The sequence below is a fragment of the Nuphar pumila genome, chromosome 13, assembly GCF_984573655.1.
Source record: "Nuphar pumila chromosome 13, dmNupPumi1.hap1.1, whole genome shotgun sequence".
In the NCBI taxonomy this organism is placed as follows: Eukaryota; Viridiplantae; Streptophyta; class Magnoliopsida; order Nymphaeales; family Nymphaeaceae; genus Nuphar; species Nuphar pumila.
The window spans coordinates 84,473,436-84,497,024 of NC_143261.1; the positions used below are offsets into that span (position 1 = coordinate 84,473,436).

Below are 23,589 nucleotides of genomic sequence, written 5' to 3' on the forward strand. Positions count from 1 at the left end.
ATCCAAAATTTACAGGTTGCATGTGTGTGTGTGTGGGTGTGCACATGTGCATGCATGTAAATCAACAAAATCAGAGCCGCAAACTATTGATGTGATGCATTATTTTACCATTAGCTAATAACCTAAAACAACTCAATCTATTTACAGAAATTAATAAATCCAATAAAAAGCCCAAACTTCATAAAAAAAGAAGCACTAACAATTTTGCACTATTCAAAAATATCCCAAAAATTTAGACACATTCAATCCAACACAAAGCTCACAATTCACACATCATATATGAAAAATGACAACAGTCAAACAGATTATATATGAATTGCATACACAGATATGTGTGGGTGCATGTTAAGTGTGAACTGTGAAAAAGAACAGTCAAACAGATCATATATTTATTACACACACAGATATATAACTCACAAACATAACTCAGAAATAGTAGAACAAATTATATATAAATGAAACACACAAACACAGAATATTATTATAATAACTGAAATACAGTGTATATATATATATATATATATAATAACTGAAACACATGAAGAAGAAAAAAGAAAAAAAGAAAAGAGAAGGAAAAAAAAGGAAGGAAAAAGGGAAAAAGGAAAAAAAAAGGAAAAAGAAAGGAAAAAAGAGAAAAAACAGAGAGAGAGCGAGAAACAGAGAGAAGGCGAGAGGAGAGCGTACCTTTTTTTATTCTTCTTCTTGCTGCAGCAGAGAGAGAGAGAGAGAGAGAGAGAGAGAGAGAGAGAGAGAGAGAGAGGGCACCGCCCTTCTCCTTTTTATACCACCTTTTTGGAAAAAGGTTGACCAGGTGGTCAATCAAATTTAAAAGAAAAAGGTCAAAAAAGGCTTTTCAGCCTAGGTGATAAAAGAGGGCCCCACCGCCCTAACCCAATAGCCCAAGCGGTGGGGCTGCACCTAGGTCACCTGGGACGCCTAGGTGCCACCTTTGACAACTAAGGCTGTTGGACCAACTCCAACGGCTACTTTTACAACAGTCAAAAAACAGGAAAAATAAAGAAATAAAAAAGAAGTCGTCAATCCAACTCTCACCTATTGCAATGATGAAATGACTGAAATACCCCTGATGGGTATTGCAGTTTACATGCACAGAAATATATATATATATATATATATATATTAACATCGCACCTTGGATTGGCAAAAAGGTAAGATTTTTTAATCTTGAAATTTTGGTGCACTGTCAGCTGTTGATTGTTGAAGCTCTTGGAAAACCTGATTACACCTTGCAATAGCATGATTTGAAACATGTTTTCACTGAACAAACCATGTATATTGATTGAATCCACACAAAAAAAAAGTAAAAGATGGTTGTTTCTTCTAGATTGGAAATCATGTCGACCTGGCCATCATGTATATACACACACACATATATACTATGTGTGTGTGTGTGTGTCCATGTGTTCATGTGTTCATGTGCCTGCATACCTCTTTGAATGCTTTTTGTCATCACATGCATAAATTACTAGCTGAAAGTTTTTAGATTTAGCACTCTCCTTGTACTTCGCTAATTCAAATCAACAGCCTTGTTTTTACCTTTTAGGTCAATCAACATGCTTAATGGCTCTTTACGAAAATCTTTCATGCCCTTTTAGAGTATCAATTCATTGTTTGACCTGAACATGCTCTAATGTTTGAGTGATGTTATGTTGAATCTTTATTCCGAGCAGGTAGATGACAAGTTGTATATATACCTGGAATATGTTTCTGGTGGTTCCATACACAAATTGCTGCAGGAATATGGGGCATTCAGTGAACCTGTAATTCGTAGCTATACCCAACAAATTCTCTCTGGTCTGGCATATCTGCACACGAAAAATACTGTACACAGGTGTATGCTAGTGCTTATTAGATTTTGTGTTTTATATTTGTTATATTATTTATTTTAGACATTCTATTTTATCCAAGATCCTCTCTTTGAAATTTGTCTCATTCTTATATGTCTTGTGTAGGGACATCAAAGGTGCAAATATACTTGTGGACCCAAATGGCCGTGTAAAACTGGCAGATTTTGGGATGGCAAAGCATGTATGTTTTTGGTTTTCTTCTTTTTGTTCTGATCTGTTCCCTTGATGTTGACTCGTCTCTTTTAGCTGTTACAGCCTTCTGGTGTTAGATTTTTTCATCAAATCTTTGGGGACACATACTGTTTGTCAGTGTCTAGGATAAGTGAATGCTGGGTTTTAACATAGTGAAATCATATTCATACTGGGGTTTGGAGCTGCTCCTAGTTTGTTGCTATTGCACTTTCTTTCTTATGCATGTGGCACGGTGAAAGTTTTTGTCTGGGTTTCTTTGCATAAACTATAACCCTGAATTCTGATTCCAATGTTCCATTCAACTTTGTAGAAAGTTATTTGTCTTTCCATTACTTTTGTCTGGATGGGTTTATACTTCAACCTTTTAAGAAGCACTGGCAACACATTCCAGTTCTGACATTTGTGGAATTCAGTTATGAATGAGAGGGATATTGGTATGTGCATCATTAGACAAGGACATGGAAAATACTTATGAACTGAATTTCAATTTGAATTTCCGAATGGGATGACACAGGCAATTCTTTAGGAATATTCAGGCGTTTTCAACATGTACGATACACTACCTCTTGTATTTCAGATCGATATTACAAAGGCAAGGAAAAAATTTAGTACAATCAACTAGTATGCTAGGGAAGAACTTTCATTTGTTTTTTCAGATATTAAGAAGAAAAGCATGAGGGTAAAGTACAAGGACAATATCAGTTGTTGGAGTCTCCATCAAAGTAGAATGGCTTCAAGCATGAGGTTTTACGGTGGGGCTTGAAACCATAACGCGACCCAGATCTGATGTAATCAGATTGAGACTGATGTAATTAAAAATGTATTAAGATGCCAGGATAAGGGTTTCTTATTAAATATGGATATTGGTGGGTGTTCATATTGTGGTGTCACTTTGGTGCTTGGATATCAGATTGGCTTTGATTAGGGTAACTCAATCTAACATTCATTTCCACATGGGATTAGTGGAAGGTACCTCAAGACTCATCCTAGGTTTGATGTGCTTTTGGCACCCTGTGCTGTCCCAAGTTATCCAACAGAAAACTGATTTTAGCACAGCCAGTCTAACTGAATCTTGTAGTATAGTGACCACAAGATAGGCTCGAGTTTGATTGGGTCAGTGTGTCCCTGGTTCTGTTGGCTGGGTATGTGATTTTGTCAATGATGTCTCATGTGTTTCACATGTGAATAATGTGAATGAAATCAATCTCAAAATCTATAGACTGGGATATCAAAAGTCAAGTGCTTAAATGACTAGGATGAAAGATAACACCTTTCCTGATAAATTGAGGTTTATGGATGTCTCAGAACTCAAGACAAAACAGGCCTTCTAGATTCACATGCCTATGTTTCAAGGATAACCAATCATTGGTCAAAACATGATTATTGGACATGCATATCTCAGACCTTCTAATGGGTCCAATTATACATTAATATATACGTTTTAATGTTTTTATAGAAGCTGCTCTGACTATCATATCTGCATTGTTTGTCAATAGCTTGTTAGTTATTTTCCCGGGCAAGAACAAGAAATCTGATGTCAAAACAAATCTGGTAATAAAATTCTTTACGAGAGGCACATCTAATGTCTGCTATGAGCAAGGAAAGAGGAAAATGGTAGCGGTATTAGGAACCATGAGGATTGAGCGGTATTAGGAACTCAAAATGAAAACCTTATGAGGTGATAGACACTTGGAGATGTATTTGGAGCTCAAGGAAAGAGCAGATGGTAGCAGTAGTACAGTTGAGATAAAAGTTGAACGCAATGGAGGTTTCTTTGTTGACAAGACCATGCCTTGGAAAAGTAATACCATGGTTGACAATTGTAATAAAGGTATAACAATTCCATAGGCCTGAAGTATAGCAGGAAAACAAGAGAAAAACGAAAGTGAAGGATTGATCCAACAGTCTAGAGGAAGGTCAAGTACGGCAGCATTGCCAGATTGTATAATGTCACCCAAAGAACATCATAATGAATAAACCATATCTAGTAAAGATTGGTTCCCTGATTACATTAAAGTGTAACCTGGAGTTTTTTGTTGAATAATATGCTGGCTGGCACGCATCTGGTAGCAATCTTTTCTACATTGTTCAGATTCTATGCTCTTGCACAATTTGACAATGGTAAATGCATTTCCAGCAGCTTCTATGGTGCATGAAACTTAGAGGAAAGTAATGACAAAACTGCGAATTACCTTTTCTGTAGGGATCATCTTATTTTTTCTAGTCTCTTTTGGATTTCTTATTGCTCTTTGGGGGAATGACATCCAGTCAGTCACTGGCGAGAACAACTTTGGCGTGGGGCTGGAAGTTGTTGCAAACTGCTTATTGGATTGTGATGAGGTAATATGGGAGCCATTCAGAAGCTACAGCTAGCTGGTTCTCCCTGAAACATGTTGAGGCACCTGCTTTTGGATTTCTCTGTAAATCGAACATGGATGCTTCAAATTAAGAGTAACTACTACTTGGTCATAGGGCAAAAATTAGGGGGAAGGACAAAGGAAAGGCAACACCTACTCTAAACCAATTGATTTGTCATGGTAGAAAAGAAAATGGCACACGGACTTTACTCCAACTTCAGGTCAATGTTCCTAGGGGCAAGGAGCATACTTGTGTCTTCTGACACATAAGCCAAAGTACGGTTGAGCAATTGATCTGGCTGATATATTTGCTCCAAGGATGTCCTGGAAGAACATTGGTGGAGGTAATAGCATGGATGATGTGAAATATGATATATGTTATCATGGGTAGACTATCGGCTATTAGAAATGCCAAGAGCAGAGCTGTGGAATGGAGTCCCCTTTTTCTTCATCAATGGAAAGCATTTTTTCATGTACTCTACTTGCTTAGATAATGGGATACTGGTTCCCTATAGAAATCAGAAAAAAAATAATAATTGGCCTAAGATAATTCTCTGTTTTGGATAGAGGCCTCCTGAACTGATTTGATCATGGAGGCCAAGAATTAATGATAACCAATCACCCCCTGTCCCACTTTCCACTCCTCTTTCTCCGAACTTAGCTTACAAATTTCATAGTAATGTTCTCCCAAAAAGCAAATCTTCCCAAAACAAAGGTTCTGGGTTGAAATATCATTCTCTTTTTGAGGTTTCAGGTTGGAATATCGTTCTTTGTATTTTTGAGGTTCCAGAATATCCGGCTACAGCGAAACTAGGAACAGGGAGATCTCCCCCTTTTTCTGCTAGACTATTTGGTTTTAAAAGTGAATGGACCTGCTCTGGTGTCTGGTCAGAGAAAAGATAAGATATGCTTTTAGATAGGATGGCATGAAAGATCTACCAGTGAAGGAGGAATAACAGCCCAATTCGAAGTAGTTTCCCTCTCTATGTGAAAGTTTGCAGCTCTATTGATAGAGTCAGGGGTGCCATGTGGTTGGTTATGATGGATGTTGAGGATCCAGTTCGCATTCTTTAAGGGTCAGTGAGCTCTTACAAGAATTAATGGATGTCGCACAGTCAGAGTAGGGGTGTTGAAACTTGAAAGTGTGGCAGGACTAGGAGTTATTAAGATAGAGATTTAGGTTGGAAGCATTTTTCATATGACTAAACATGGTGAAGGGTTAGGTCTTAGGGTTTCGGAGGCAGAAGAGTGTAAGAAAAATGATGAACAGTGGTAAGTGGGAGGATGAGGAATGGAGGAAAGGTGGAAGAAGCATTGAAATGTCCAGGAAATCCCTCCCAGTAAGAAGCGTTAGTTATAGACAATCTTAAGTTTTATTAGTGCACTGGACATGCCCAACTAGCAGCAGTTTGAAGTTAACAAGTTGCACCGCTGCTTTATTATGCTAATTTAGCTTTGTTTTTTAACTTTATTTCTTCTTGAAAATGTAATGAAATGGTGGTCTTCAACAAATGCACGAATAACTCACAAACAAGTGTCTATTGGAGACACTAGCATGACCCTTGAAAGGGTATAAAAGGAAGAACACTTGAAAAATAAATAATACTTTATTCATGAACAAAATGCTTAAGAAGCATAGTAGTTTACATTGAAGGGGTTCACTCCTATATATATAAAAAAGTGAAAGAGAGAGGAGAGCTCATTTTGAGCTCTCCAAAAGAGACGTTGGAAGTCCAACGTCTCTTAATATAGCTGTTGGACTATAGTCCAACAACATTTATTATTATAGCTGTTGGACTATTGTCCAACAACATTTATTATAGCTGTTGGACTACAGTCCAACAACTATTTGCACAGTCAAGTTCCAACAGGAACTTGATTGGATCAAATATCTAGTTTCTATTGAACTAAATGCTAAAAAAGAAAATAAAGAAAATAGAAAAAGAAAATAATAAAAGAAAATATAATATATATATATATATATATATATATTACAGTTTACATTTTAACACTCCCCCTCAAACTTACGGTACAATGAGCGAAAGTTTGTCTAAGAGGAAGTGAAATCTGGGAGCAGCGAGAGGCTTGGTGAAGAAGTCTGCTAATTGATATTTTGATGTAACATATGGCAGATCAATGGTTCCATGTAAGTATTCCTCTCTGACATAGTGACAGTCCATCTCAATGTGTTTAGTGCGCTCATGGAATGTCCGGTTGCTTGCAATGTAGATCGCACTTTTGTTGTCACAGCACATCTTTGAAGCTTGCGTTGCTTTAGCTCCCATATCCGCTAGCAATCGTCTGAGCCAAACAACCTCCATAGTGGTGGTTGCCATGACTCTGTATTCAGCTTCGGTGGAGGAAAGAGAGACTTTCTGCTGCTTCTTGCACCTCCACGAAATTAAGGTTTCACCTAGGAACACACAAAAACCAGTAGTTGAGTGTCTATTATTGGGATCACCTCCCCAGTCAGCATCAGTATATGCAATTAAATTTAATGAAGATGAAACAGACAAGAATAATCCTCGTGAAAGAGAGGATTTTAAGTATCTAATAATACGCAAAATTGCTCCCATGTGCACGGAGGTGGGAGCATGCTGAAACTGAATGGTTGTATGAACCGCATGAGTTATATCTGGTCTAGTAATGGAAAGATAAGAAAGAGCTCCAACAAGATGTCTATAAGGAGTAGGATCATCAAGAAGTTCTCCATCATCAATTTTCATTTTAACATTGACAACTTCTGGAGTGTCTACTTTCTTATCATCTGTAATTCCAGACCTGAAAACGATATCAAGAGCAAATTTAGATTGAGATATCAAATACCCCCGAGGGAATAAGCAACTTCAATGCCTAAAAAATATCTTAATAAATCTAAGTCAGTCATTTCAAAGTGAGTTTTAAGAAGAGATTTGATATTTGCAACTCCCTGTTTGTCGCCTCCGGTGATGATCATATCGTCTACATAGAGAAAAAGAATAATGATGCCTGCATCAGATTTCTTAACAAACAAAGCAGTGTCAGTTAAACAAGGTTGAAAACCAATATCAAACATAACATGACTAAATCGGTCATACCAGGCTTTTGGAGCCTGTTTAAGACCATAAAGAGCTTTTTCTAGACGAAGAGCTTTACCCTTAGGGATACTAATACCAGGTGGGGCTTTCATGTATACTTCTTCAACGAGATTCCCATTCAGGAAAGCATTTTTGACATCTAATTGAAAGATAGGCCATGTTCTAATGGAGGCCAAGGCTATTAAAGTTCTAACAGTGGTCATACGGGTCACAGGAGCAAATGTTTCTTCATAATCGATGCCATACTCTTGGGCATATCCTTTTGCTACTAAACGGGCCTTATATCTTTCCAGGGTCCCATCACTTTTGGTTTTGACTTTGTATACCCACCTACAACCTATAGGCTTCTTACCCGGAGGGATATCTTGTATCGTCCAAGTATTGGCCTTTTCTAATGCATCCAATTCTATTTTCATGGCTTCTATCCATTCTATATGATTTTTGGCTTGAGAATAGGATGATGGTTCAACATATGATTGTATTAATGTAATGGCGGCCCTATACGTGGGTGAAAAAGATTCATAAGACACAATTTTTTTTGGAGGTTTAGAGATTCTAGACGTTCTTCTAGGTGAGACTTCAGAGTATTTTTGTAATGCACATGGAAAATTTTGCTCTCTACGTCTTGAATATTGTAGACTAACATCCCTATGAATTTGCTCTTCATTATCATCATTTTCAACAACAATAGGACTTTGATCATTGTCAAGGTCACATCCAACATCACATTCATTGGATTTTGAAGTTGGATCAATTAAAAACGAGTATTCAGTGACATCCTTGGATTTTTCAAATTCAAAGAAGCTTTCTTTTTCCAAAAAAGATACATTTCTTGACACATATAATTTGTCATTTTGAAAATCGAAACACCTGTAGCCTTTTTTATTATCAGCATATCCTAAAAAGGCACGTATGATTGCACGAGGAGAGAGTTTTTCATTTCTGTTGGTGAAAACAAAACATTTGCATCCAAAGACTCTTAATCTAGAATAATCTGGAGTTAAATTAACAAGCTTTTCTATTGGAGTTGTATTCTTTAATGAGGAAGATGACATACTATTAAAGAGGTAGGTGGCAGTTAGGACCGCTTCAGCCCAAAAACTTTTTGGAACTTGATTTGCAATTAGCAATGTCCTAGTAGTTTCCATAATGTGCCGATGTTTGCGTTCGGCTAGGCCATTTTGTTGTGGAGTTTGTGGACATGATCTTTGATGTGTAATACCATGTAAATTGAGATAGTCTTTGAATTTGTTGGACATAAATTCTCTCATTGAATCAGTGCAAAAAATAGAAATATCATTTTGAAACTTATTTTTAACCATTTTATAAAATATTTGGAAGTTAGCAAAGACATCAAATTTATGTTTAAGAAAATAAATCCAAGTATGTCTAGAAAAGTCATCAACAAAAATGACATAATATGTATAACCACCTTTGGAAATAACTGGTGCGGGGCCCCAAACATCCGAATGTATTAACTCAAGTGGTCGTGAGGAAACAAAAGTTCTACTAAGAAATGGTAACCTTTTCATTTTGCCAAGAATGCAGTCTTTACAAGAAAAATTTTCAGAATTACAAAATTTTTCCAAACTTGGAAAATATTGAATTTTAGATATATGAGGATGGCCAAGCCTTTTGTGCCATAAATCCAATTCTAATTTCTGAATATTATAACAAAATGCATTCTTGGGTAATTCCAAAAAGTCCATGTAATAAAGTCCTCCTTCTCTATGGCCTTCCCCAATCAGCTTCCCTGACTGGCGATCCTGTACCCAACAACCATGAGAAGAGAAGGAGATATTACATCCATAATCAGATATTTGCGAGACAGATAAGAGATTCAAATTAAGTTTAAGGATATATCTAACTTCTGGGATAAAAAATCTTTTGGATTTTTGAAGATTTTCAAAACATCCTATTCCTTTTACTTCAAGAGATGTGCCATCGGCTGTAAAAACCTTTGACACACTTGAGTTATTTTTAAGACATTCGGATAGACTATTAACATTTGGGGTCATATGAAAAGAAGCACCAGAATCTAAAAGCCAAGGAAAGTTACCTGGACCGGAGAAAGATGCAATTGCCGCTGCAGTTGAGGCTTCGGTTGAGGAGGATACCCCTTTGAGAAGAGGTTGAAGGATTTCCATCAGTTGAGCCATAGACACAGGTGCATCTTGATCTTTTGACTCGGATTCAACAGATGAAACTCTTTTTTCTTCTCTTCTTTTTAACTTTGGACATTGAGGCTTATAGTGCCCCGGTTCATGACAATGATGATAAATAACTTTTCTTTTATCAAAGTCGCAGTTTTGCCTTCCAAAATGAGGCGGCTTGTAAGTACGAGTATGATTCCCCGGTCTAGATACAGCTAAAACGGAGTCATCATCAACTTTTGGAGTATTTTTTTTAAGTCTATTTTCCTCCATAGTGAGCTCTTCTATAGTATCAACAATAGAAGGAATTTTTCCACGATGCAAAAGGGCCGATTTGGTGGATTCAAACTCCGGCCTTAGACCATTCACAAATTGATAGAAATGTTCCATATCGAGTTGCTTTTGGTGAAGCTCGATATCTTCGGCACAATGCCATTTGGGATCAAGAAGAGCCAACTCTTCCCAAAGTTCGGACAACTCATTATAATATTCTCGAATAGTTTTATCTTTTTGAGTCATTGTCCGAACTTTATCTTGTAAATTGCATACATGTGCAATATCTTTAAGGGAATACATGTTTTTGAGGTATTCCCAAGCCTTATCGGCATGCTCAAACTTAGCTAGACTAGAGCATTTTTTAATGTCTATGCTATTGATGAGCCATGACATAATTTTTGCATGCCCTATCCTCCATTCTTTTCATTTCTTTTCATAAGTGGCTAACGCCTTACTCTTCTCTTCTTCCGTTAGAGGAACCTCTTTATCACCCTCTTTCTTGGTAAGAGATAGTTTAGGTTCCAAATCGGAACCATCCACTATACCCCATAAACCTTTTCCCCAAATGTGGTGCTTCATAATCGAAACCCACATTACATAGTTAGTATCATTTAGCTTCATAGGAATGATGGTGATCTTATCATTGTCATCCATCTTTTACAAGGGTAAGAGAGGAATAAATAGGAGGAGAGAGAGAGAAAAATAAAAAGAAAAGAAAAAGAGTAGACAAAGGAATAAGAGAGGATACAAAACCAAAATTTTTTGTAGCACAAGTTTGCCTTTCTTCAAACAAATCTTCTTGAGCCAAGAACAAGGTGATGAAACACCGTTTGTAAATGTGGCACGGAAATCGAGGCAGAAGCACTTCAAGATCTAAGGATTTCGTAGCTCTGATACCATGTAATGAAATGGTGGTCTTCTACAAATCCACGAATAACTCACAAACAAGTGTCTATTGGAGACACTACAAGCATGACCCTTAAAAGGGTATAAAAGGAAGAACACTTAAAAATAAATAATACTTTATTCACGAACAAAATGCTTAAGAAGCATAGTAGTTTACATTGAAGGGGTTCACCCCTATATATACAAAAAAGTGGAAGAGAGAGGAGAGCTCATTTTGAGCTCTCCAAAAGAGACGTTGTAAGTCAAACGTCTCTTAATATAGCTGTTGGACTACGGTCCAACAACATTTATTATTATAGCTGTTGGACTATAGTCCAACAACATTTATTATAGCTGCCAACAGCTATTTGCACAGTCAGGATCAAATATCTAGTTTCTATTGAACTAGATGCTAAAAAAGAAAATAAAGAAAAATAGAAAAAGAAAATAATAAAAGAAAATATAATATATATATATATATATATTACAGTTTACATTTTAACAGAAAAGACATTACCATTCGGTGTTGGTGGAAGTTCTGCAACCCATTGATGTCTGTGAACCATACTTAACATCAATACAGAGCCCATATCAGGAACCATACTTAACATTGTATTGATGATTCACAATTTTTTATGATTCTATTTTACCTTTAAAAGTTGCTTTCAAAGTTCCTGAAGCTGTTTACCAAGCTTATTGTGTTTTTGTCTACTGATACATTGTCATTTAACCTTGACAGATTACTGGCCATTCATTACCATTGTCATTCAAGGGGAGTCCGTACTGGATGGCCCCTGAGGTCAGGCCATTAATTTCATAGTCTTTTTCTGCTTGCATGTGACCTGCCAGTGGTTTTGTTGTCTGATTTGATTAACTGACCAGGTTATTAGAAATTCAAATGGTTGTAATCTTGCTGTGGATGTATGGAGCCTTGGATGTACTGTGTTGGAGATGGCCACAACGAATCCACCATGGAGCCAGTATGAGGGGGTGAGTGTGGTTCTTGTTAATGCAAGTTGAAGCTTTTCAAAGTAATAACAAATGTATTTCAAAGGTGAACTATATTATGTGATTGTGTGCATGCATAGATGCTAGATTACCTGCTGTCTACATGTACGGGTGCATGCCATGCACTTGATTACCTGGATCCATTGGTAAATGCAGCTGCATCAGCTTATATTGACAAAAAAGTTCTGATGTCAATGTGCATTTGGCGCTTATGCATTCTGAACATGAGAATTTCATACCCTGCTGCCTTGTTCATTTTTGCCAACCTTGTAATGAGATGATCAATTACTGTTTCACAATCTGCTATTTTGGTCTAGTTACTAATACTATTTCTTCTCTCTTTTTTCTCCTTTTTTATCCCCACTGATCCAAAGGTTGCTGCCCTATTTAAAATTGGGAACAGTAAGGAGCTTCCTGCAATCCCTGACAGCCTCTCAGATGAAGGAAAGGACTTTGTGAAGCTGTGTTTGCAACGAAAGCCATCAGATCGTCCTATGGCAGCTCAACTGTTGGAGCACCCTTTTGTTAAAAATGCCGCACCACTGGCTAGGCCTGATCTCAGTGGCAAGACTTGTGAATTGGATAATAATGTTACAAGTGTAATGAGGCATACGGTACGGTATTGTATATGTTGGAAGCATTTTTCTGTTTTGTTTTTCATAGGTACAATATTTTTTGTCTCATATCATTACTTTTCTTATATGTCAAGTATGTGCTAATCAGTAACATGCTTCAAGATCTAATAGACTTCATTCTTTGGAAACATCATCCAAGTGTCTGTGTCACGTCTCAGAAGGACACAGGATACGCCAGTTTTGTGCTGCTTCCCATCAAGCATAATAGATAAGGAGGACACTATGTCACAGGGATTTGGCTAGCAGGGTGTCGCACCCGCGTCGACTCGACGCGGGTGCGGGTGTGGCACCGGGTGCGGTCAATCCGACCCTGGGTGCGTTGACCTTCCGGCAAGGAGCAGAGGAGGAGGGAAGAGCGCGACAGAGGGCCATCGGCTCCTTGCCGGCCTTCCGGCGCACCACGGGAGAGAGGGAGGGAACAACGTGGGACTGCCGACCCTTCGGCAACACAAAGAGAGAGGGCCAGGGGCTGCATGAGCCACCGACACCCTGATCGGAAACAGAGGAGAGAGGGAGGGCACGACAGAGGTTGTCGACCTTCTGCCGGTTCTCCGACGACCCAACTGAAAAGGAAAATCGCAATGAGAGGCTTTTTACCTGCGAGGTCACGGCGACGACGGTGGCAACGGCGATCGGGAGGAAGGAGAGGGGATGGCGCTGAGCTCGCAGATGCATGCAGGGGCTGGTGGTGTTCGGGAGTATACCGGTTCTCCGGCGAGTCGAGGGAGACGAGGCAGTGGGAGAGCGATCGAGAGGGGAGATGAGGCAAAGGAGGGAGGCGCAGGCGGTGAGGGTCCCCCCCCCTCTGCGATTATTTGAAGGCTCGGGGGACGACCGATTCAGGAAACCCCTTTCTCAGAAGAAGGGGAGGTTGCGGTGGTTTGAAATATGTGAGGGTTTTAACCCTCGCATTCGCATGCTAATAACCCTAATGGGTTATGGGTCCAGACTGGATCCAGATCCGACATGGGTCCGAAAGGATTTTTTTATGTGGGATTTTACAACAGAAGCTGAGGTTTCTGGATTTGTCCGATTGTTCGTGTTTCTCAACTTTCCCTGAAAATACAGGCATGCTAGGCTGCTTGCCAAAGATCGACATGAGGGGGTTCTCAACAACAAGAGTCAGGCAGGGCTTTAGATGGGCCTGAGTCTAGTTTGGGCCAGACTGGGTGGGCTCAATGTCTACTCCTGGATCCTGTTTATAAACGCTACATTTCATGGATACTTCAACTTACACTTGTGTCATGTCCTCATCAGTCTCATTTGCTTCCAAAAGATTCTTGCTGAATAAATTTCTCCAACTCTCCAACTGTTGATGCTCGAGTTTTATATATATATATATATATATAATTTGTTTTTGCCGCACCCCGCACCCAAGGTTTTTGAAAGTGCCGCAGCCCCTCACCCTCACCCTCACCCTCACCTGCACCCGCACCCATGTGACTTAGGGGGAACACAATAAGGGAGCAAATTGAAGTGTCCCTGTGACATAGCCAAGCGTACTCAATAAAAGAACATATTGATCTGGAACAATCATTCCCATCATCTGATCATATGTAGTGAAGTGTTGCCCTGTAATTGCTACTTACCACTCTTTTCTTCAGTTGCAAGAAGGGGCAATAGATTTGTACTAGAACTGTAGTTTTGAAGTGGCAGTATGTCTGCATTGTACCACTCTTTGAGGTTCCGTATTTCTATATTTATGCCTATGACCATTTCAGGGTGCTGGACATTCAAGACATCTTTCTTCACTTGATATGGAAGCCGTAACATTGCAACAACATCGAATGGCAAAATCTTTTCAGTCGTCCAGGTTGGTTATCTTCTCTTTATTACAGTAGTGAACCATGAACACGTAAATCATTATTCTATGTTGTCATTGTAATTTTTTATATATCTTATATTCTCAACTATGACTTCTGCTTATTATGATTATGACCTGTTTTCTGTTGAAAAAATTTTCAAAAAGTTGTCCAAAAATTCCAAGTTGCTGGTTTGCCCATGAGAAAGGATCTCACTTTGATGTCTGGTGGCTGTTGAAACTGATTGTATTGCATTGATTGAATAATATGTATTATTGAAATGATATTTATATACGATTGCAATTTTCTGATTTCAGTGATAACCATATGCCACCGAACATGTCATTGCCTGTCTCCCCTACTGGAAGTCCTCTCCTTCAGTCCAGGTCCCCACACCAGATCAGTGGAAGGATGTCTCCAGCATCCATCTCAAGCCCGATCACTACCTCTGGCTCATCTACGCCACTCACCGGTGGCAATGGAGCAATTCCTTTTCATCTGAAATATTTGTCAACCTATAATGAAAGTTATGGTGGTATGCCAAGGTCACCAGCTGGCCTCTACTTAAATTCTTCCAATACTGGAACTTTTCAAGACTCAAGACCTGACTTGTTCCTAGGCATGCAACCAGAATGCCCTCCTGTTTTTCGGGAAAGAATGGTCACAGGGAACAACATTCTTGGAAAGGTGTTTGCTAGGTCAACTCATGGAGAAAGTCGTGTGCAATACAGTGGACAAGCAGCATTGGCCGAGCATGTGTCACAGCTCTTGAGAAATCCAGCAAACGCAAACTTATCACCAGATCTCAGACCAGGCTCTCCTATGCTTGGTCGCAGACATTAGATGGTGTGGGAGCATGAGAACATTGGAACTCATGTAGGCAGAGCCATGTTGGTCAATTCTGCAAGGATGGTTGGCTATAGTGTTGTGACTAACACAGAACCTATTTGTACGATAATGACCCAAGCTAGAACTATGTGAATAAGGTTGGATTGTTGCCTGTTAGATTGGGAGACTAATCTTTTTATCTTCCCCCTATGGAAGCTTTTCTGTGGTAAGCACTCCACTGTCAAACGAGAACCTTTCCTGACAACTTTACTGATTTGGATATTGAAAATTTTACAGAGGGTGAATGTTTCCCTGGCAATTTGATCTTTCCCCTGCTAGGTGAGTAATGTTTATGACCTCTCTTACGTGATATATGGTTTACTGGAATTGAATTTTTAAGCTTTTAACCCTTTTTCTGATATGGGCTCTGTATTTTGTTTTGACGTTGCAGTGGATGAAGAGTGATTAGCTTCCAACACTTCAAATTTAGCCTTTTTTATTTTTTGGGAGGGGGCTTGGAATATCTCAGATGATTGTAAAAGTTGGAGAATGTAAATTCTAGGTCAGCTCCAGAAAGTAGTAAATGTAGGATCAAACTTGATGCCCACTTGCACTTGCTGCTGCTGCTGCTGCTGCTGTTTATAAGGCCAGTGTACAGGGGAGCTTGTAAACCCGATGGCAGGTCTGCGTTTTGTTAAGGGAGGGCGGTTCTGAGTTTTCTGAGTCTATGCTGTATTGAATTTGCACTGTTCATTCAATTCTAGCTCAACTAGACTATGTAGTCAGTACTGTTGTATACTTCATCTGATTTGCTGAAGAATCAAGGAAAATCTAATACAATTTCCCTTCCTCCTGGGCTCATTTTTAGTTATTTGAGACCAACGAGAAATCCACATTGGTGCTCTTCTGATGTACCTTGGGATATTTTGTCCTGCATTCTGTTGCTTATTCTCCTTTAAGATTCTACTGGCTCTTGTCTGTATGAACATTCAAAAACCCTTGGTAGGTCAGTGGTTGGCCAAGTTGAATAAGTGCAGCAACATGATCAGATGAGCTTTCCTGCACAAACTGTTGGAGATTCAAGGTCTGCAAGGTGGCCTGATTGCTTTGTTCTTTAGTGGTTGAGTTCAGCTCGTGTGCTTGCAGCTCAACTAGTTTTGTCTCTGACTGGTTTCCTGCTGGCATATCTCGCTGATCTCAAGCCCGATCCGTTTGTCACAGGCTGGGCTGGGCATGGCTAAATGAATCTCATACTCGGTTTGTCACAGGCTGGGCATGGCTAAATTAATCTCATACTTGTGTGGTTTATTATTCGCAATTTACATTTCACTTGTAATTTTCCTGCAACTTCAACCCCTGCTCAGATTGAACTATAGAACTCTCTCTCTCTCTCTCTCTCTCTATATATATATATATATATATATATATATATATATATACTAAGAAGGTGAACGGGCGTTTTTCTACTTTTTCATAGCCAAGGGTGTAATTGATAAACCTAGAAACAACTTTTGAAAGTTATGGTTAATTTACGAGTGATGCTTTTTTTTTTATAGTCAAGCTGGTTTAGGCGGACCCCTACCAGTTCATTGAAATAACATGGTAAATAGTTACAACTTGTTCAAAATTGGGTGCCAATCTAGGGACCGATCCTTCCAAGAATTGATCGTACCCCTCCTAGCTAATTTAGCTAACACTTTACTCAAAAAAGAGATTTACTGTAATGATATGTAATGTATCAAAACTATACAAACTCTCTACAAGTTCAGCAGGGATGTGGTCTAGTAATCCCTGCCTTCCAAAAAGCTGTTTAGCCCGCTTGCAATGTCCGCTCTCCCCGTTTCAATAATTACTTTCCCAGAAATACCCGACTCCCTAATGGTGTCCCCCCGTGCACACCATTCCCCTTCCTCTAGCTGACCTTTTTTGAATCACCATGCACTCACTATGCTGCCCTCATGTGTACGTCCCGTGTATCCAATACGCCAACCGTTTTGAAAAATGCTGTTAATATTCGGTTTAAGCCATCCTTTGGGGGGGGGGAGGGTCCCATTCCCGTAGGTTCCGTCACCTATTAGCCACCTCATGTTCAGAATGCTTTAAAGTTCCAATGGCCTGATCCTTCACAGCTCTCGCCAATTCATTCACCAGATGTTGGCAATAAGATTTACCTTCAAAAAGTCTTTCATTTCTTTGCCGCCATAACATCCAAATGACATGTTAGGAAATATCCCAACTCGTTTGAACCAGTTTATCTTTGAACTTCCTTCTTTATCACCTTTTAAGGTTTTCTTTGACATTGGGTTCTGGTTTCCAACGTTTGCCAAATGGTTCTGTTACCGTTTAACAGCCAATGAATAACTGATTCAGTTTCTTCCTCTTGCAGAATTCGCACCTAGTGGCTAGCTGATAACCCAACATTTTAAGGCGGTTTTGGGTGAGTAACTTACCATCTACTGCTAATCTTAGGGTGAAAGTTGCTCGCGGAGATGCCCTACTATTCCATACCTTCCCTTACATGTGGTCTGGTTGCCCCTTTGCTCTTAGTCTCCCACAGACTCCTCATTGAGAAACCATCCTTAGCCATCCATTGAAGCTCATCCCGCACCCCGGGCTGCCATGCTTGCAGCTCAACTTCTTGCATCACCAGAGGGGGCAGCCGCACTCTGAGGTCGATAAGTTTCATTTGAGGAAAAGTGTAATGGTCAATCATGTCCCCTACTTTAATATGGCTAAGAGTGATGCTTTCTTGATAGCAATAGTTGATATTCAACATAAATTTTGGCCATCATGCCTTGTCTCATCTAAGAAGGGTTTGCCAGAAAGAAAAATCAAGTTGCTCTGTGGAAGTTTCCTAACAGTTTGGCTATGTTTGAAAACCAGTGTTGGAGGGAGTTGCAAGGAGTCGGGGAAAGTACAACAACTGGATTTCAAGGAAAATAGATTTGGGAGGAGTTATTGGCTCCCTCTTTTGTTTGAAAGCATAAACAACTCCTTAAAGGATTCAAGCTTGCAAATACTCCTGAATCTTCACCATGTTTGGGAACCGTAGCATGGTATTTGAGTAGCAAAAAATGTAGAAAAAAGATATCATATTTAATTGCATCATTGACATTTTATTTTTTTTCACAAACAAATAATATTTAAATTAAACCCACTACAATCTCGAGTATTCTAAAATAAGTCAAAAAAATATGAAGATAAAAATAAAAGTCAATTACAATGAAGTATAATAACTTTATTCAAAACATCTATCATTAAAAAAATCTAATTTAGTCTCCTCTCTCTCTAAGCATACACTCGTGCTTCATATATGCAGGCAAAGATAGGAATACATTCGCCAAGTGCATATTCTCGGCAGCAGCATAAAACAACGCCTTCTCAAGACTTGAGGCACATAATTTCTTTATCACATTTTTTGCAGAGTAAATTTAACATCGTTGGCCATTGTCTCCGACAAACTCTTAATACTTTTAAATAATGGAGTTAACGTATCGTTGGTAGATGACTGAAATAGGAACCTTGGATAGGATCAGCAGAGGCAGCTTAAGATTGAGCAATTAGTTGGAGATCACATTGGAGCATTAACGAAATAAATAGGGTATAGTCGTATAAGACCAAGAGTGACAACTTAAGAAGTGTGTAAACAATTGGATGACATAGGATGGTTTTCATACCACATTCAATCCTAACCGTTCACAATCAACGGATGGTATTGGTGCACATTTTCACCGGGACGGCTAGGATTGATATAGGATGGAATCCCATCCTATGTCAAAGGGTGGGATCTTTTTTTTACCGAAAAAGTTGTGGTAGACGTGTTTTTACGTGTGGCAGCCCTGGTAAGCATCATCACCATCCAAGAAGATGAGGCAGGGGCCAACTCATCCGGGTGAGATAGTGTCCTCACCTCCTCTTTCTCTTAAAAATCTTATTAACCCAATTGGGTTGGCCTGAAGACCAGGGTGGTGCAGAGAGAGGGAGAAGGGAGACGCATCAACCATTCCCAAACCGAGACAGAAACAGTCCCAAGGTAAAGAAAAACAACAAAGAAAGGCTGCTCACATCCTGTTTTCCATCAAATTTTCAGGAAATTTCTGTTTTTCTTTCATGTTTGGCGTCTGTAAAGTGAGACTTTCGTATTTTAATCTTCTTTTGGGATAGCAGAAAGTAGGGAAAACAGCAGGGAGAAGGGAAATTTTGGAGTGTGCGTGTATAAATCGACTGCCTGTTTTTATAATTTCACTTATCATTTGGAACTTTATCCACCAATACTACATTTTGCATGTGTTATCCTTTATCAGATTTTGCCTATTTCTTGTTTTCTGTTTTTCTTTTGTGCTTCATGTGATTCAAAAGTTCTTGGTGCATAAGCTTTTGCTTATACCTCTACAGTTCTATGATGACAAACATCCGTAATTTCATATGAGTTATGATTTAATGTTTGAGCTAATCTTTTGTGCTAAGTAACTTATGTTGTTTCAAACTATTATAGGTTATAGTTGCTGGTATTGGAGATGCAAAAGCAGTCTTAGCTCGCTCCTGTGTTGGGGGTGGATCACAAAATAGACAGGCTGGAACAAACTGCCTTTTAAAAGCAGTTGTTATTACAAGAGAGCATAAAGCCATTTATCCACAAGAACGTGCCCGGTTTCAGAAAGTAAGACCTAGGCGTCCCATTTCTTTGGTGGTTTGGTTGATGCACCTCTATGAGCTTCAAGATTTTTTGTAGAGGCAAAATAAACTACACATGTAAAGAGACATAAGAAAGGAAAAGAAAGTGTGTCACATTTCAATAAAATCATAAATAGAAGAAAAATCTATAGATACAATATATATATATGTGTGTGTTTGGGAAAAGGAGTTGGAGGGAGGCCTGCTCCCAAATAGAGCCTTAGGGAAGCTGTGTTGGGCATTGGGATAATGGGTGTGGGAGCGAGAACCCACTTCCATAATAGGTCAAAATCATATTGTCCTTGTTTTCCTCATCAATCGTGCAAGACTATAAGCACGAAAGTATCTTCATGAAGCGCCAAATCTGTTCCGACTTTTTGGAATCCAAAACCCATATTTTACCAAACTGACACTTATGTGACAAAAATAGGGTTTCAAATTTTTTGAGGTGGAGAATCATTTGCCCATTATTCACCCTTGGAGGAGTGGGAAAAGGTTGGAATATTAAAATGTTCTCTCTCTCTCTCTCTCTATATATATATATATATATATATATATAGAGAGAGAGAGAGAGAGAGAGAGAGAGAGAGAGAGAGAGAAATGGGTCGGTACCTAACCATTTTCATGTCTGACCCAAACCTAACCTAAAGCTTCTAGTCGTTGGATCTGATTTAGATCCAACAGCTAGAAAACAGGGTACTTAAAACCATTCTTTTCCCATCCTTAACCCTCACTCTCCCCATTTCGCTATCCCTCTCTTTACCCTCTCCCTCTTCACGACCCTCCCTCACAACTCTCGGCATCTCCATGTCCTCGCCCTCTCCCTCTCCTCGTCCGCTCCCTCCCTGCAATGGCCCCCATCACCTGCTCTACACTGCCGGTGCCCTTTTCCCTCTCTCTGCAACCCGATCTCTCTCTCTCTCTCTCTCCCAACCCACTATTTTTGCTGCCCCGGCCACAAAGCCTCGTCCCCCCCCCCCCACCCCCCCACCTTCCCCATTTTTGCGCCCCCCTCTCTCTCCATCTTCGTCTCCCTCTTTGCAACCCTCAACCTACGTTTTTGGAGCTTCACATATGCTATCTCAGGCAGAAAGATCCACACTGCAAGGAGCATCACTCGTTTTCCCTTTAGCTCATTTTCCTTCTCCTATATTGAGTGTCATTCCTAGTTGGGGCGTATCTCTTGTTGATATGCTCCTAACTAGGGGCTATCCAAATGGTAAGTTGACAAGGAGGATCAGGCTTCTAAAGATAAGAGCCTACATTGAAGGAGCTGATCCTAAAATCTAGGATCTCTTTTGTAAAGTATTTTTTGTATTTTGTTAAGGGTAAATATGTTTCCTTTGTAAGTTATCCGATCATAAAAATGTAGAACGATAACTATATAGGTTTCATTTCACCTAGGTTGTATAGTTTTATTAATTAAGAATTTACAGCGAGAAAAGAGGGAATTCATTTTCTGTCATGGTACCTAGGGATGGCAGTGGACCGGGGGAAAGCGGGGCCCCGCCCTGCCTCGCCCCGTTTGGACCGGGGATGAAGGGTATGAAACGGGGATGAAGGCAGGGATGAAGGTTAAAATCCATCCCCATTTGGGGATGAAGGCTGGGATGGACTTACACTTTTTTCCACTCCGCCCTGTCCCCGCAATGATCTCCCCCTAGCCCCGCCCCGCCCCGCCCCGTCCACGCAATGATCTCCCTCTAGCCCCTCCCCGCCTCATCCCCGTTTGAACCAGGGATGGAGGACATGAAACGGGGATGAAGGTGGGGGTGGAGGTTAAAATCCATCCCCGTCCGGGGATGGAGGTTCTAATCTTGAGACAGCGGGGGTGGAGACCCTGTCCATTGCCATCCCTAATGGTATTAGAGCATTAATCCTTCCCGCTGTTGTAACTTCATCTTTTCTGTTTTTGTGTGTCGAGTGCCTTCTTTATAAAGAACTCATATTTCCCATTCACGTCGATCATGAGCAAGGAAGACTCGGTTGGCATAAGTGCTCTCAATGGATCCAACACACGCATTCAATCGGACTTCAAGAATCTCTTTTTCTATTCCGAGGTCAGGTGCTCTTATCAAGCTCATTGACTGAGTGATAATTACTCAACCTGGAGCAGGGCAATGACTGCTGCACTTTCAACCAAGAATAAGATGAGCTTTGTTGGCGTGACCATAATCAAATTGGAGTCATCATCGCCAAATCTAGCCCACTGGAATAGATGCAATAACTGGTACTTTCCTGGCTCTTGAACTAGATCTCAAAAGAATTATCTGAAAGGTTATTCATAAGGAAACTTTGACTGCAGTATGAAATGACTTACATGAAAGATTCTTCCAAACCAAAGGACCACACATTTTTCAAATCTAGCGGGCTATTATAACCTTATATTAGTAAAATCTGTTCATCATGACATATTTTAGTAAGATGAAGATTATGTGGGATGAATCATAAACTCAGATAATCCCTCCTGTTTGTTCTTGTGGGGGCGTCTAAGACTTTCTAATATACATAAAAAAGAAAGACTCATTCAGTTTTTCATAGGACTGAATACGGGAGTGTGCAATCAAATCTTGATAATAGATTCATGGATTCATTGTCCACCATGAATATATAAGACCTACAATTTTGTGCTACAAGAGCGGCAAAGAGATTTATAAATTATTCCTACCCGTCAAATTGCTTGATGGTTTTTTTTTTACTTTTACACATGTAGGGAAAGCATATATTACTTCTCCCATTGAGCTTGATCATGTTCTTTTTGTTCTTTCATTTAGATTCAATTTGATTTTTTTGAGTACTCATAAATTCCTTAAAATGAAACGTCATATTCTCTCATGACCATTGTGAAGCATAGGACCCTTAATTGAAGAAGATGATTGGAGTGGGTAGAGAGCGAGTCAAGTTATATTTTCTCGATTTGGATTCAAATAAAGTAACAAGTGATTTCGATTTATGGTATTGGAGATTAGGTCACTTATCTAGTCAACGTCTAAAATTTTTATCCCAAACATGTGATTTGATTAGTTTAAATAATTTTCATTGTGATGCTTGCCCTCACTAAGCAAACTCGTTTGCCTTTTTCTTCTAGCAAGAGTCGATCTTTGGAACATTTGATCTAGTTCATTTTAATATTTGGGGTGGACATTTTATGCCATCAATCACTAGGGCACATTATTTCTTTATGGTGGTTGATGATTTTAGTAGAACAACCTAGGTGTTTTTTATACGATATAAATCTCAAACCAAAGAAATATTGCAAAATTTCATTATCATGATCTAGACTCAATTCAACTCTCAAGTTATAGGTATTCGATTTGATAATGGAACTAAGTTTTTCTCTCACGATGTCCAATTGTTTGTAAATCAAGAAGGGATATCTCACCAACATAGTTGTATTGCAACTCTGCAAAAAATGGGGTGGTTGAATGCAAACATAGGCATTTGCTTGAAGTTGCACGAGCATTACGATTTCAAGCACAATTGCCTATTAAATTTTAGAAAGAATGTATCCTTACCGCTACTTGATAAATCGTACTCCTATCACCATTATGAGAGAAAAAGTTTAGAGAACACCCATGAGATGCTTTTCAAGATCAAACTAAATTATAAACACTTAAAGGTCTTTGGATGTTTTTGTTTCGCTCATTATATCCAGTACAAATATAAATTTGATTTTTGAGCTCGTAGATGTATATTTGTGGGATATCTTTTTGGTAAAAAAGGATACAAATGTTTTAATCTTGAAACCCAATTCATCTTTTGTTTATCATGATATGATATTTTATGAAAATATGTTTCCTTTCAAAAATCAGATGAGGAGACTGGTTGATGATA

The 23,589-nt window shown here is 39.2% G+C and overlaps 1 protein-coding gene across 5 annotated transcripts in view; it reads left to right on the forward strand.

The window, feature by feature from the left end:
- LOC149818946 (mitogen-activated protein kinase kinase kinase YODA-like) overlaps nt 1-19,840 on the forward strand; it is a 40,831-nt gene extending 20,991 nt beyond the window's left edge. For 3 of the 5 annotated variants that reach the window (XM_089984080.1, XM_089984079.1, XM_089984078.1), the window contains exons 6-13: nt 1,692-1,852; nt 1,974-2,049; nt 11,548-11,607; nt 11,691-11,798; nt 12,191-12,430; nt 14,173-14,264; nt 14,571-15,420; nt 15,533-15,961. In XM_089984080.1, coding sequence (XP_089840206.1) covers nt 1,692-1,852; nt 1,974-2,049; nt 11,548-11,607; nt 11,691-11,798; nt 12,191-12,430; nt 14,173-14,264; nt 14,571-15,096 — 1,263 coding nt within the window. In that variant the 3' untranslated portion in view covers nt 15,097-15,420; nt 15,533-15,961. Of the gene's footprint in view, nt 1-1,691; nt 1,853-1,973; nt 2,050-11,547; nt 11,608-11,690; nt 11,799-12,190; nt 12,431-14,172; nt 14,265-14,570; nt 15,421-15,532; nt 15,962-19,576 lie in introns of those variants that run through there. The other 2 variants (XM_089984081.1, XM_089984082.1) reach the window with 2 other exon arrangements.
- Nucleotides 19,841-23,589: the final 3,749 nt, after the last annotated feature.